The 17,092-nt window shown below is 37.0% G+C and overlaps 1 protein-coding gene across 4 annotated transcripts in view; it reads left to right on the top strand.

The window, feature by feature from the left end:
• The window catches only part of LOC139696128 (zinc finger protein 497-like), a 116,703-nt gene that overhangs the window by 20,342 nt on the left and 79,269 nt on the right, over positions 1-17,092 (top strand). For 3 of the 4 annotated variants that reach the window (XM_071594740.1, XM_071594750.1, XM_071594726.1), the window contains exon 6: positions 6,574-6,841. In XM_071594740.1, the coding sequence (XP_071450841.1) occupies positions 6,574-6,841 (268 nt within the window). The remainder of the gene's footprint in view (positions 1-6,573; positions 6,842-17,092) is intronic. The other variant, XM_071594731.1, reaches the window with a different exon arrangement.

Here is a 17,092-nt window from a genome sequence, read left to right as displayed (position 1 = left end):
AAAATGAAGATGGAATGATTAAAATTGCATCTGCTTATTTAATACGGAATGTTAGATGAGAAGTAGTACTGCATGGATGTGTTATTTGGGTAATTTAGGATTGTCAGTGTGTGAACTTAACTTTAACTCGATGAGCAACTTTGACTGCTTTGGGGTTTCATCGATGTTTGGTGTGTGGTGGTGTACAACTGCATGCAATTTCCTTCCTCGTATGTTCATTATATTTTAAGTGCATCTCTATTCAGTTTGCTTTATTAATTGATTGGGCACAATGGATTGTTGGCTATACCTTTAAAAACTAGGTATTTAGTTTTGTGCATTGTTTTTGCTATAATTGGGCTCAGATCAATTCAGTGGAGACTTATTGTAACAATGATAACTGGATGAAGAATTATTATTTGAAGGAACGTTTTCAGGGAAATGTATTCCTCTTGTATGAAACATTCTTGTTAGTGCTTCTTTTTCACTAGCTTCTGCAATCCCAAATGTTTCCGTATGATTTGAATTATTTTCATTTAAAACATTTGTAAGGAGGAGTTGGGAGTATTGAATCACAATCACAAATACACTGCTGCGATTTGGATTTTCCAAACCTTTTCCGTGACAATCTTAAAGGATATTTTCCAAGGAGATGATATTAATCTGTTGTATTTTTCATTATTATTTTTGTGTTTTTTTTTGGTTATTCAAGAAGATTTAAGAATTATGTGAGTAACACTACTCACTTGACTTCTATGATTCAAACAGCCTCTGCTTAGGGTAAGGCACCCTATTATTCTCTAACCTTTCTCTTAGATTTGTAAATTCTCTGTTATGCTTGGGATATTGCAAAAAAATGGTTTTTCAAGTTGAAATAGATCAGGTGAATAAAAATCAGCTGTAAAGTACAAGTTTTCTTCATTTAATAATGATATCTGCCCTTTGCATATAGTTACACGTAAAATCATCTAATTCCCTGGAGATTAAGCGTGTAATTTTTAGTAAAAACATCATACATTACCAATTTTTTTAGAATTCTTTTTTGACCAGGACAAACAATTTTGTTTTATGAGAATAAGATTTCCTATAAATGAGTTTTGTAAGGGCAGCCTCTTATGTAGCATAATTTATTTATCACAAGCCAACAATGAATGTTTTGGAAAAATAACTAATTCCTTCTTCTTTTTAAATAGCAACGTTATTTATTCATATGTATTGGCTCCTGAAAAGCATGAATAAGTTGAATGACGGTTACCATGTGCGGTTTTTCCTTTGGATTTGTGTTATTTAATTTTTTTGTTCTATCGAGCTCTGTATGAAGTGATGTAAATCAGATAATGGAAAAAATAGTCGTATTTTTAAACTCAGTAAAATACACATTATGAAAGTCAATATCCCACATGACCATGCACTTAGAGGAGACTATTATGCTATCACAAGATTTGGTCTATCACTCCAATCCTGAGTGGCCTATTGAATGAACCAGTCAGAGCTGCAAATGTAGAATGGGATGGACAGTAAGGAAATGAGTTTTGAATAGAGAAGAAGCACACCTTATGAAAGCCTCTGAAAATGATTTGTCGATCCCAGGGTGTAGAAGAGAGAGTGCTGAGAAGTGTTTGCTGGTATTCAGTTTTTTCCGAGAGGAAACCTTGGTCATAGAAATTTGGTGGAACCTTGAACTGTGAGCGTAATTTATTCCAGAATATTTCTCGTGAAGTGAAACACTCAATAAAAGGAACAGCTTTTCCCTTATAAGTGAGTGTGAAATACATTAATGCTCACTATGCTAAAAAAGATAAATTATGAACAAGATTTATTCTAAGAAAAGCTACACGTGCATATGTATGCCCTGTTTAGGATCTTGAATGATGTTCATCTTTTCTTGTAATGCAGAATGAACCAACCTGGAATGCAAATTTGATTTGTAGAAAACAGCAAAGAGTCGAAATAATTAGTTTAATATTTATGATATGAGGGACAGTCAAATGAAAACCAAGTATCAGCTACAACGTGACCATCGAATGGTTTAATTAACAATTAACGACCAAAAGCATGTTGATACATTTATCCCGCTCTGTGACAAGACAATCAATGCCAGTTTTGTAGAAAGAGAGAGATAGGTTGCTGATGGATCCACAGCCACTCTTGCACTACCTCGGCCAAATGAAACCGACGTCTATGAATGTCTTTCTTTAGGTCACCAAAGATGTGAACATCACACTGTGAAAGACCTGGGCTGTACGGAGGATGTTGAAGTGTTTCCCAACCGAATCGCTGAAGTGCAGCCTTCGTCAGAGTGGCAGTATTGGGCAAGCATTATCATGCAACGGGATAATTCCATCCTACAGCATTGCGGGGTGGGGTGGAACTCACTTCATGCACCCTTTGTGGAAATGCACAGTGACCTTTGATAAGGTGCCGACTGGAACACAAATTTCTTCTTCCATGATTTGTCTGCTTGCCCAGAGAAGGCTATCAATCCATCCTATCACATCAGGGGTAATGACTTGATGGGCCTGTCCTGGGCACTCATCCTCTTGCAGTGATTTGTGCCCTTCTCGGAATCTCCTATGCCACTCATTCACAATCGTCACGGACATCAGTGTCACGTCAGTGTTCACCATACAGAGCAGACATGGGATGAATGACGAATTTCACATACTCCAGCACACTCTCAGCCACCAGAAACGAAAAACGCCTCTCTGCTCCTCTTCTAATCTCGCCTCTCCATTTCTACAACTGGACAAACACACAAAAGAGACACCAGTCCGCGCACCAACATGGACATAACCCAACAACAACTGCGTGCGCCAGTGAGTTGTGCGACAATGCAGTTCTCTTCCTACCACAGAGATGGCAGTATCAATACATAACGACAGTGCTGCCACCTTTTGCGCAGACTGTGTTATGGGGGGTGTACATTTGACTGCCCTTAATATATTACTAATACTTTTTACAATAAAGGTGTCTAGGGACATTTGTTTGTGCCGATGCTTCAACATTTTGTAAAAATGTGACTTGGCATTATCATTAAACAAATTTTGAGCGACTTATGCCCTGCCATATTAGGGTGATTCTTCTCAATACATGATGCAGCAGTTTCCCATGTCCTCCATTCATCAAATCTAGTCCACTCTACTGCACTTTACACTTCATGATGGCTGGTAGAGATTCTGAATGGTTAACAAGCAGGGCTTTAGTTTTCAAATTGCTGCTTGCATTGGCACAAAACAGCAGCCTGAGATGGTCTGTAAGTTGTGGATGGGTAGTATATTCTCCCCTGCTGTTATATAGGCTCTCTGGGGCATCTTTTCCCAGGTGAGACCCGTTTCATCACAATTAAAAATCCGTTGCAGTAGGTAACATCAAAATCCAAGAGCTTCTTGAAGTAGCCAGTGAAGGTGTCTACCGCATTTGAGTCGGACCTTGCTGCTTCAAGATGCCTCGACATGCCGTGGATGCTGGTTCTTTTCTCAAACATCTTAAATCCCGCATGGCTTCCTTCAAATACTTCTATTTCAATCATTGATGATCTCCGCATCTTCTTAAAGAGGTCAATGAAAATCACTCACGTCTTCTAACAAATGATATTCTTGTTAATCTAATTGCTTTTCATTTATCCTCATGAGAAGCAACCTCACAACATAGTTGAGAATATGTACCCATTATTTAGATACACTTGTCACTCCCTTTGAAGCATTCGTCTCTTTAATCCTGTTGTTGAAGGTAGTTCGTAATCGATAATGTAGACTGATTGATTGTGCGTACTGGATCTGCTATGCTCACACCTCGCTCTCTCTTTGATTTTACTTTCATTGCTACAGTTTTTTTTATTCTCTTACGACTGTCTTCTTGCTAATTTTTTCTTCTGGGACATTTCCAAATCTATGTAGTAAATATTATTAAACTTGCCCGAAATATCAAGTAATATGTCAGATGTGTGGCCGCAAGCAACATAAAGATGCTAGTGGAATGGTAAATGAACAGAAACTGAAGCAGCTGACGTTCAGTCATTCTGCGATTTCCTCTATCCTCGTCACTTGCTATGGGAAACGGCGCTCTATAAGCTAGTCATTTTTCAAAAGATATTTTTTGCTTGTTCTCTTTAAGTATTTGTTTCGCAAGGCGCTCATTAAGCAAGGTTCTACTGTACAAGAAATGAAACCCTGAATGTATGTTATGGATTCTCAGTTTTGATGTGTCCTATAATAATTTCCTGCATTTTTTGTAAGATATTTATTCTTATCAATCAATTTTACTTTTTGTGTCATGTATGTCATAAATTCTTCATTATCTGAGATGAGAATGAAAACATCCCAGAAAATGCAAATACTAGTTAAACCTGTCGACATGGAAAATACGTAAGTAAATTTATGTTGTGCATTACTATGATAATTTTTTGCGTCCTCAAGCATGTAATTTTTTCAGCAAATTGAAAAATGATTACTATCTGCCGTATTTATGAATTTAATATCAGTTATGCCTGAAACAATTAAATTTATACTTATCAACTATTGACTTGAGTACTTCTGTTGCAATAAATATTTTAAGAAGCATGAGCAATTAATTTATGCCTTCTAAGATTCCAGATTACTTATAATTCAAGATATAAATTCTGATTTTTGATAGTTAGTTGGGGATGTTATAGAAAACTACTCTGAAAGAGATATAATTGCTATTTTCACTGCATTTTTCAGTGGCAACTTAATATTTCAAATTATCATGGAAAATGGCAAAACTTCAGGAAAAGTAGAAATTAATGTTCTAGGGACACCCTGATAAAATGAGTTGAGGAAAAAGGAAGCTATATTAGTAATCATCATCATCCAACAAGTGTAGACGTGGTCCCTCGTGTGGTTCCATTTCAAATTATGTATGAGTTTAGAATACTTTTAAACATCACTTAGTGGAGGCAATTCTTATCGGAAAAGAAAATACTTTGTTCTTTCACATATATTTTTTAATTTACGACATAGGTTTCAACTTAGAAAGTCATAACCACCTGATGATGACTTTGTAATTTGAAACCTAGGTTGCGAATAATAAATTATGTGTGGAAGAAAAAAGTATTTTCTTTTCTGATATGTATGAGTGCATATGCATTGGTAGGGTTTAACAGAATCAAGCAGCTCTGCAATTATTCTTTGTTGCTGTGTGCAAATAGTTAACTAGCTTTTATTATGTCAAAGTTTTTGTCACATCCCCTTCAATTCCTTTTATGTGACACCTGACAATCAATCAGTTTCACAGTACAATCTGTTGATAAAAGCTGCAATATAAACATGAAATATGGCTATATGTCATAAAACTGTTTTTGAAATATATGTTTAGTGTGCAAAAGCTAATCTTCATTACTTCAGTAAAACAAAAACAATCACGAGTATGTTTATAGTATGTATTTTATGGATTTTATTTATTAAGTCCCTTCTAATTTGGATTCTGAAAGACAAACCTAAACTAAATAATATTTTAAATAATCTATTAAGTTGATTTCAAGTAATGCATATATCTTTATTTCCATTAGCACCATTTGAAATGCAGTGTCTAAGAAGTTAACATCTTCTTAGGAAATGTTGTAATTACAGCTGAGTCTTAGTAGTGAGCACAGCTAGCCCATTTTAGCCCATAATTTAAAATAAATATTTATTCGTGTCCCTGAAATTAGCTTTTGGAATTCAGTGGAAGGCAATAGGTGATTTGGCCCATGTTAGTTAAAGCTCGCAATTTCATGTTAGTGGAGTGTCACTTGTGCCAATAGGGTAGGTTTAAATGAGTCATTTCTTGCAAGGATAACATGAATAAGAATTAGTTCGTGCATCATTAGTTATATAGCGGTAAGGTTTTACGTGAAGTTCCAGTGTAGTGATCCACCCAACAATTGGATTTCATATTAAGGTTAGAGCTTGCATATTTACATAATGCACACTACAGCTGAATAAGGAATGCATTCAGTTTAGTTTCTTTCGTATGGTTTTCAAGAATTTGTGGAAGCTTCATGACAAAATATCCATATCATGAAATAACTATTAGAAATGTTTTGTTACGATCGATGACAGCTATTTCATACTCTGTAGTTATTTTGATATTGCGGTCTGTCGTAAATTTGTTGTTGTTTGTATGTTTAACTGATTGAGTTTAGTAAGTAGAAGAGTGCATGAGTGTATGATTTTGTACTGGTGTTGTATTTTCATTGTTATCAGGATTTGCTTGTTGTTAAGCTTTCAAAGTCACCGCCTAGTCGATGATCACTGAACATATTTGCATTGACTTGGTGATTCTCTGTGGAAATTCTGAAACTCTTCGTTGGTGATAAATAATTCCTTACATGCATATCATGTGTACACCAAATGATATGTTGATTTAGAAAGGAAGAATCTTTACTTCCAAGTGTTTTCCAAGTTATATCTAATCGCCTATACCCTGATAGATATGACATTTAAAAATATTCCATAATATTTTTTGGTAAAAAAACTAAGAAATTGAACGGAACATGAAAAGCTGTACAGCATGCATAATCCTGATTTAGTTGAGACCTAAATGTGTGATATTTCCCAGCTTGGCAAATATTTATATTTCATAACAATTCATCAGTTTGATCTTTTCTATGGAAAACAGCATCAGTTGGCACACGTTCACCAAGCTCACAACAATCAGCAGCAGCAAGGTCCTCCTCCGCCTCAACAACTAACAGGAAGCCAACAGCAACAAGGTCAAGGTCAGCAGGCTGGCCCTCAGCAACAGCAGGGGCCTCAGGGTCAACAAACGGGGCCACCTCAGCAACAGCATCAACAAACTCAGACGCAGCAAACACAAACGCCCCATCATATGGGACTTGGCTTGGGTGCTCTCGGAGGCAATGGTATGGAAGGAACGCTTGCGTGATCAATGAGAAAAATCTTTTATGGCTTCGTTGAACCAATTCGCGACCGCAAAAGCCCAACCCAAATAAGTTACTTCAATTGTTTTAAAAATTAAGGGACACTTCAATTTGGCTTTAAACTCATTAAAATAAGACTGCAAAAATTTATAACGAGAATGATGCTCCGTTACAAAAGGATGTAAAAAAGAGAATTTTTCATTACTTGAAGCCCAATGAAACAAACGATAATTAAAATTTAATTTACTGATACTTACATTGGTCAACAAACCAGTGTCCTCCTTTGATATGTACTTTAAACAGGATCTAGCAGATCTACAAGGTTGAACGTCTATGTTTACACCAGGGAAATATGCTTCAATAACTTCACGTACTTGGGAACAGCACAACTTATCCTTAAAGTTCAACCAACAGTGTACATGATAATCAATGTTACTAGATGATTCAGAACTTTCTTTAGATATACAATAACTAATGAGATCAGTTCTAAAAACATCTAACACATCAACTCTAGTAAGACTTTTCAACGGGTCGCTGAGAGTTACAAAGCATTATACAGAGTTACATTAGCATGTATTTTATGCTGGCATCTTATTTGAAAAAATATAATGATGAAAGTAAGCATAGAGTAATGAATATATTAGAAGTATTATGACCTTTAAAGGAAGCTGGAAAGTTCTGAAATATTGTTTGTAAGAGATGACGTTCTCATTGAGGACACTCGTTCAGCAGCCATTAGTCTGAAGACTCGTCTGTAAAAATGAGCTTCTTTATTTTTTCCGAAGAAGAGATGCTGCAATGTGATGTCTTGTTCTTCTTTTTCCCATGTTCAGAGGATACAACTGTATTGGTCTACTTCATTTTCTCAGGTGAAAATACTCTCAAGTGCTAGAACTACATATATTTGATGGATATATGGAACAAATTGTTGGCACTCTTTGCATTGATGTACCTTGATTATCCAATGGTGGAACAGGTGAATCTTTACAGTAACTCTGATAAAGAATTGTTCTGCCTTTGGTGACCTTCTAAACTTTGCCTCCAATCTTATTCTGTACAATTTCTCTGCGTAGTAATTACTTTCATGTCCAAAATATTTTTGTATTATCTTGGGTCTCCTCTCAGAATTCATTCTACTGCTAACTTCTGTGCATCTCTTTGTGATACCACAAGATTTTACAGCCATCAAAATCAAGTTTAGTTTCCTCTTCAAACAATTCACTTTTCAGTAAATTTTAATTGTACTTGTTAGGAGTATCTTCATTGTAATTTTTCAATCCATCTTGGTATAAAGGAGGCTTCCAAGTTTTCTCTTCTCCATTTCTTCATACCTTCAATAGTCTCTACTGCTTCATGCAATTCATTCTTGATCCTCCTTATATTTTTTATCTTCCAGGAATGCTTTCTTTTTGGTTTTAAGTAAAATGTTGTATCTCAAGATATTCCCAAGTATTCGTCCACTTCTTGTCCCTATCTTCTATATACTTCTCTCCTTGCCCTCCCATCGAAGGATTCCTTCAACAGTCTCTTAGTTTGCCTTATAATTTTCATATTTACTCTGTTCTACCACATTTTTATTCTTCTTACTTTCTTTTGCTGTAGGTGCCGATGACTCTTTGACTCCCAGCTCTTGGAAGGATATTAGTATCCATAGATTATTATCCTATTAATTACATTGGACTCCTGATATGACCAGAATGACATATAACAATAAACGCAATATAATTAGGTACGCCCAAGTTGCACTTTGATGCCCTATGATTTGCATCTGAAGTTAATCAGTTATACTGTGCCCTGCAAATTGCAACCAACCAATTGTGGTCACTCAATTTTACGAGTAATGCTCCAAAATCTGCAGCAAAATAAGAATTGTGACATATTATGGGCAAGAACATGACCACCACCTTCTTATCTAAATCACTTGTACTTCTTGAGCTGACATGCTTTTTGTGGCCCTTTTTGTTTTCCGCTTGGTGACCTCAATCCTGCTCTGGCACAGTCATAGCTTGGCTATCGTCACTATACAACCCAGAGGAGATGTCACCAATCAAGGTTTCTGGGCATTCTACAGTTTTACACTGCTATTGCTTTAGCCTTTATTCTTGAATGCAGTTATTCTGATGTGGAATATTCTTTCTCTGAAGCACGCCACTTCCATCTTGTAAGTGCACATTTTTCTCTTAAGCACTTCCAGTGCCCAGTGTTTCCCCTTTTGTGCGGAAGTATTGCTCGTATGACTCCATTTACCCAGCACACAATGGCCTTCTTCATGGTCCATGTGATTGAGCACAAAATCAAGCTCTTGCATCCATTCAGTGTGCTTAAATACTTTATATTTTTTTTACCTTGTAAAAGTATTGCAGAGGAAAAATATCGGTAATTCATACATAATTACCAAAAATGTTACTTTTGTGGGCCAACATGGCACTGCAGTCGAGAAAAACTAGTGTACTGGAAAATTTTGAGAAGCCTTGAGCATCGTGTGAAAGGTGAGACTGGAAGGAAACAGGAATTGTATTTTAACTTCGAGCAAATATATCCTCTTCCACAAAATGCTATCCACCGTAGAGGAAGCAAGTTAATGAGTTGTGCTCTACTGATAATATATATTCCACATCGTTGTTTAGGGCTAATATTATGACTCCTTGTTAAATATCTCAGTTAACTAGTTTTAATAAAAGTTAATGGACTGTCAATTTAAGTGACTATCAGTTCCCTCCCCGGACTACAACCTTGACGTGGTGGAAGGGCTTGTGCGTTCTGATAACCCCTAGTGCTGTGCTGGCGGGAGTAATAATAATTGCTCCCGCCAGCTAGAAGAATAGGAAGCTAGTTAGAATAGGAACGTGGAATGTTAGGACAATGATGAGGACAGGGAAACTGGAGAATATTAAGCGAGAGAAAGAAAGGGGAAAAATAGATATTTTAGGTCTATGCGAGGTGAAATGGTAGGATAGCGGGGATTACTGGAGTGATAATTATAGAATAATATACAGCAGCGGGGACGAGAGCCAACGAGGGGTTGCCATAGTATTAAATGAAGAGGTAGGAAGAAGCGTAGTCAACATAGATCAGGTAACAGATACATTATTACTAATAGAGATAAAAGCAGAACCGACGAACTTTGTTATTTTTCAGGTATACATGCCACCGAGCAACCATAAGGAAGAAGAGGTCGATAGGATATACGATCAGTTAGAGGACATAATCGCGTGTGTTCCCGCAGGGAACATTTGATAGTGATGGGGGATAGGAATACGACGGTAGGCGAAGGAAGAGATGGTGATGAGGTCAGAGACTAGGGTTTAGGCACGAGGAATGACCGCGGGGAGAAAGCAGTTGAGTTCTACAGGAGACAGGGGTTAGTCATCACCAACACTTGGTTTAGACACCACAAAAGACGCAGGTACACATGGAAAATGCCAGGTGAATCAGAAAGGTATCAGCTAGATTATATCCTGGTTAGACACAGGTTTAGGAAGAGTGTGATAAATTCACACAGCTTCCCGGGAGCGGGTGCGGACTCTGACCAAAATTTAGTTGTTATGAAATGTAGCATCCATTTCTAAAAGATAAGGCAGGGGCGGCGAGTTAGAAAATGGAATGTAGAAGCATTAAATGGGTTGAAAAGGAAGGAATACAAACAGGCGGTAGAGGAAATCATGGAGGATGATAAAGAGCTAAGTACTATCGAAGATAAATGGGAAAGTTTCAAGAAAGGGTTGTCTAAAGCCGCAAAAGACACTGTTGGAACCGTTAACGCTAAAAGGACTTGGAAACCATGGAACACGGATGAGATGATTACAAAGATGGATGAGCGGCGAAAATGGAAGAATGTAAATACAGGAGTAGGCAAAATGAAGTACAAAGAATTAAACAATAAATTGAGGCGGGCAACAAATAAAGCCAAAGAAGCATGTGGGAAGACGCAGTGCGAGGATATGGAAAGTTTGCCAGAGGAACAGTGAAACTGGTGCACTGTACAGCAAAGATCCAGGAAACGCAGGAAGACGCAGGAAAGATCCAAGAGAGATGGATGGAATATATAGAAGAACTGTATAGTAAAGAGCTAAGGCCAACAAAGTTAGACATAGAAAAGGAACATGAGGTAGAGGAAGATAGCTTAGGTCCAGGCATACTAGACAATGAGATAGAAAGGGCATTAAGGGAGATGAAACAAAATAAGGCCGTGGGGGTGGATAACATTCCCGCGGAACTATTGAAATGCGTAGGAAAATGTGGGAGGAAGAGGATATATGGGCTGATCTGTAGTATTTATGAGGAAGGAATCTGGCCAGAAGACTTTAAGAGATCCGTTTTAGTTCCTATTCCGAAAAAGGTAAAGGCTACATCATGTGAGGACTACAGGACGATAAGTTTGATATCCCACACAGCTAAAGTTGTTCTCAGGATCATAAACAAAAGGATAAAGAGTAGGGCAAATGATTACTTAGGGTATGATCAGTTTGGATTTATGAAGGGGAGAGGTATGCGTGATGCCATTGCAGTAATGAGATTATTAATCGAGAGGAATATAGAATACAACCAGGAGGTATTTGCCTGTTTTGTAGATTTTGAAAAAGCATTTGATATAGTGAATTGGGAAAAACTAATGAGTATATTGAAGAAAATAGGAAGAGATAGGAGGGACCGGAGGCTAATCCACAACCTGTACATGTCTCAAACTGCTCAGGTGGGGAATGGTGAGTCCAGATGGGAAGTCTTCGGAAGAGGTGTGAGGCGGGGTTGCCCATTATCACCGTTGCTGTTCAACCTGTATGCAGAGGAAATGATCAAAGAGGCATGGGAAGAACTGGAGGTAGGAATGAAAGTGGGTGGGGAATTCGTAAAATCAGTTAGGTTCGCTGATGACCAAGCTTTAGTTTGTCAGTCAGCCAAGGGGCTGCAAGCATTGCTTAGTGAATTGGAAATTCAGTGCGACAGGTATGGGATGAGAATCAATATTAATAAAACAAAGGTCATGGGATTTTCTAGGAAGAAAACGGCTAAGCTAAACATTAAAATAGGAGGGCAAAAACTAGAGCAGGTAGAACAGTTTACATATCTCGGTAGTGTTTTGGACCAACATGGTCAAAGTAGTAGGGATGTAAGGAGAAGAATCGCGATAGGCAAAGAGGCTTTCACAAGGAGGAGGGAGTTGATGGCAGGGACGTTGAGTAAGGATATTAAGAAAAGACTTGTAAAAACTTTGATGTGGAGAGTAGCTATGTGCAGTGCGGAAACGTGGTCATTGAAGTAGGAGGATGAACGTAGACTGGAGGCTTTTGAAATGTAGGTGTGGAGCAGGTGAAATGGACCGAGAAGAAAACAAATGAGGAAGTACTTGGTATGGTAGGCGAAGAGAGGGGTTTGTTGGGTGAAATCCTGTGGAGGCAGGAAAAGTGGATGAAGGGGGTATTGATCGGCAGTGGAATGTTGAAGACGGTAATAGAGGGGAGAATGTTAGGCAAACGAGGAAAGGGAAGGAACAGGATAGGAATGTTGGATGGGATGAAGGGAGGAAGGAAGTACTCAGAGATGAAGAGGGACCTGGTGTAGAGCAGGATACTGGATTTAGTGTGTTGTTAGGAGTCACAAAATATTTATTTTTTTATTAGCTGTCTATATTATATATAGCTATTGCAGATTTTGTCCATCCAAAAACCTACCTTAACCGGTAGATTACCTTAAAAAAAAATATTACCATTTTGTAACTGTTAAACACGAAACTATTGGATATCAAATTTTTAGCTTAAGGTTGTCAGCTGTGTACTATTGAATTGTTTTCTGTTTGAATCTCATACCAGAGAACTTCATGTGTTCTCCTGGCGATTTTATACATATTTGAGAACTATAAAAAAATTAAGAAATCGCAAAGCAAGCAAGTGCATCAAACTTTTGTAAATAAAAGTGGTTAAAAATCATAATATTATAACAAAATAGTTTGATGGCATCCCGCTTATTCTGGAAAACATTGTTATAAAAAATTAAGATAATGAATTGAGAAGTAATTTTAGTAAAAGTAAGACACCGTTTTGGAAATTACTAATGCCTAACAATATAGCAAGTTATAGGTATTTAGGATTCTAGCACATTCTTTACGAACAAATTTTACCCATTTTAAACATCTAGAGATGTCATGGTAATTTTACATAAAACTGACAACCCTGTTCAACCCTGACAATGCTTAGGCAGAAATGCTCTAGCCTCATATTGAATATACATCTCAGCCATATAATTGAAAATATCAAAATGGAGCCTAATATACTATTTCTGTCAGTTTAACCAAATGATAGATAGATAGAGATTTGGTAGAAATGGCAATGCCATCATTAAAATATTTAAAATACTCAGTGTAGGCAAAGTAATCACTATTTTTATTACCCAACATCACTTTACATGTTTTGCCAATTCCACAAAATATATTATAAAAAAACTTTGCTCCTGAAAATAGTATGTTTTATCCCAATGCAGACCAATGGCATCTTTTCTCAACAACGTTTCTGAATATTCATCATTGGTTATCTCCAAAAATATGCTAACATTGCATTTGGCATCATGAATAAGGTGATATCAATAACATATCTCTTCATTCTGCTCTAAAGGAGATGTTGATTTCTTTTGACACCTGTATTAACTTGCAAAAATTAATACCTAATTAATTTTAGGTATTATGGCTTGGCTATTGAATCCTTAATGACATCAAAATATACTTCTAAAAGAACGGGACACTGAATTATTTATCAATCCAACTGAAAAACATGCCTCCTTATGTCTCAAGACATTAATATTAATTCTTTGCTTAAGATCAAACCAAACTATGGTCATTGCAAATGTGCAGCAAAAAACTTCCACGTAGCAATGTTATTTTGTCATAACATTAGCTACAAATCTATTTTAGACATTGGATGATGTTTGAAAGCTTTTACTTACAGTAGGTCCTCACTAATCTGAAATGTATGGCATTGGGGGTTTCCTGGATGGGTGGCAAAACCTAGATTTTATGGGATATCGGCAAAATTGTATCATTTGCATGTAGCACTAGTTCAATGTAACGTTTTACATATAGCGTTAATCATTTCTAAGAATTTGAAACTAAATATTGTTGTTTGATGTTGCTAAAGAGTACTGTTTGTGGTATTTGAATTCTATTTGCTGTGGGCAGCTCCTATGGATGATTGTAGTCGAGGTAACTATTCTAGCTGGTGTGATTATGCCTACCAAACTGCCGCACCCAAGCACTTCTGGCAGTGAAGCTCTCCTCTTGCAAATATTTAATAATAACAATGCATATGATAAGTTGGATGTACGTTTGTGATAAGTTTTTAATGCTATATTTTGTATGTGATGAATTTCTTCTCCAAATGGTAGTTTATGCCCACATGCCTATTGTGGATGGCCTCTTCCTATCTCTCATCCTCATGCAGCATTATTTTTGAATTCTGCCTTTCCATATTGTGGATATTGAATTCTGGCTGAAGAGCAAGTAGACTCTTGTCTTCTTCTTTTGCAGATTGGGTAGCATGTCAAGCGATACCAGACTCCAAACCTCTACATCCAGTTTCTGAAGAAAATTCGATTTCCTTAATGCTAAAATTTAGTTTTTCTTTTACTGCCAGTCTTCTTCCAAGCTGTTGCCAAAAGTTATTTTAGTTTTTCTGCTTGAAAATTCTATAGTCATTAGGAACCCAGATATATGGAGAAAAATTGCATGGAAAAAATTAGCCAACTATTTCAAATACTTACATGGGTTGTACCTCTGAAACATGGAGCTTATAGATGGACCAATGATTTGTTTCATGCAGCAGTAAATAATTCATAATTTCAAATTTACAGTTGGATATTAATTGAAATATTAATTTAATTATTAACAATGAATTTATTTACTTATGTTTAGTTGAAAATAATCAAATACCTAATGGAAATTTGCTAGGAAAACATATTTTGGCAGAGTAAAGTAGAGCTGTCTCTTGTGACACCATAATAAGCTGCATTCATTACACAGCCAGACACTGTCGGTAGGTACCTGGCCAATCGCCAGGTATCTATCTATGTTAGTGATGTTTTACTGTCTTCGACAAATCTCTACTCATGAAAGAGTGAAGAAGTATAACCGAAGGATGGGCATGCATTGAAATTAAATGATTGAGTCTGTGCTAAATACCTGCTTATGCTTAAATTCACAAGACTTCTTCCCATTACAAATTGTATGCACTACTTAGATATTACCAACACGTGTGGACCTACTAATTATTGTAAATGTACTTTTATAACTATCATTTTATGCTGATGCTTGCAGTTTAAGAAGAGTGTAAGCTTTCATAATTCATGGTTATCATACTAAATTGTTTCCTAGTCAGCCCAATTTCACTGCAATATCATATTTTGCATATTTTGGTATGCCTCTGCGGGAGGCAGTGTCAAGGGAAGCAGTTGAAATGGTAGAAGTTGTGGGACAAATGGGGATGAAGTCCCCGCCTCAAAACAGCTGTTGCAACAAATACTCGACATTTTCCCACAGGGCTAGGTTGGCATCTCCCCAAGAGTAGATATAGAAGTGGCTACTGGCAAAGCTCTCATTGGTAGAAAGCCAGGAATGGTGTTGGGGGAACTGCGAAGGGTGGACCGGTAGCACCCCATAATGGTGGTTTGGTTGATACTGATAGATTCACATGGAAGTGGGAGGCCAGTGCGGTGCCCTTGTGGGCATTGGCTCTTGCAGCATTCTGCGCAGGCAATAAGACAGAGGAGACCAGGCAGGTGCAAAGACTTAGGCAGAGGCAAAGACAATGAGGAACCAGCAACTCTTCTTCCTCCAAACCCAAACCATCTGAGCCCCTGTGTACTCCACCCATATACAATGCGTGGCAAGCCAACCAACCAGTACCTGGCTTCATGATTTCCTTCCTCTAGATCTGCCAGTGAGATAGTATTCCGCATTATGCCAACAGACAGGAATCAACTCAGTACTCCTTAATTCAAGCGGCATTTGAGTGGTCCTATTAACATTTATTTCAGAACAATTTAAGTGTGCATAGATTCAGAGCATAATAGAATATTCGTCAAAGAGACTTATTTTTTAAATTTAAGTGTCATAAGCCCTATAATCCAAATGGGAAGGAAGGGGAATGACCGGAAGGAGAGGGAATGCCACTTGCTGGGACCAGTGGATAATCCTCTCATTGTAGAATGGGATGTTGCGTATTTGAAGCCCTACTATATGAATTGCACATGATGTAGTGCTTAGCTTGGAGTAAGCTCTACCTCCATCAATCAAAGCCTACTCTCAGGTTGAATAATGTGGTTGGTTGAATGTTTGTAGGTTGTTAATAATATTATGCCGCTATGCATTTTGTAGTGGTGGTTTGGTCTTACTTTGTTCAGCACTTGTGCCCGTTCAGTTATTAGCTTCTGTTCTTGGTTCTTGGTTCATCAGTCAGGGCAAATAGGCAGTGAGCTCTCAAAGGCTGTATTAGTAGACAATAGCTTGGTTGCCTTCAAACAAATTATCATCTAATTAGAAGTAATACCTATGGTTTCATTCTGTTGCTAAGTTTTACGTACAATCTTTATGAATTTTTTTAAGTTTCAAAACTATAAGATAATTGCAAAAAATTCATAGCTATGCATGCACTGCATAAATAACTTTGTGAAATTGTTAATTTTGGTGAAAGAAACCCTACATGTCAGTTTATTACTCCAATAGTTTAAAATGAATAAGTTGTATGGACTGAGGATTCTATTAGATTTCATAATCGAACTTGATAGACATGGCTAAGAAGTGGTGGAGTCAAGTGCCATTACTGATATCAAACATCTTTTTAGAAATAAAAATGCTATCAAACATAGTTTAAAAAATAATAATATATGAGAAGGCAACCTCGGGTTGCCTATAGTGTAGGAAAAGGATTTTCTGAATAACTACATATATGACATAGTGGTGTATTGAGTTTGAATTTGGATCTTTTCAACTCAGCTCTTGATCTCTATTAATCGCATTTATTTGGTAATAATTATACCTACAAATGATTTGATGGTTAAATTAACAAATCAAAATGCTGAGTAGATGGAACTATGTAAGTACAACAAGATTTTGCTTATCCTTTTTAGCACCCAACTTCTCATTCTACTTCCGTTGTCTCCATTCCAGTAAATTACTTATGTGCAATGCATGCGGTGTCAATTATGAGTGAGCCCATGCAAGGCAAATCTATGGGTGTAGCACATACAGTG

Source organism: Hetaerina americana, unplaced genomic scaffold (assembly GCF_022747635.1).
Source record: "Hetaerina americana unplaced genomic scaffold, ioHetAmer1.1.p SCAF_1, whole genome shotgun sequence".
NCBI lineage: Eukaryota > Metazoa > Arthropoda > Insecta > Odonata > Calopterygidae > Hetaerina > Hetaerina americana.
The sequence above is the reverse complement of the archived record's forward strand: the minus strand, read 5'-3'. Positions and strand labels throughout refer to the sequence as shown.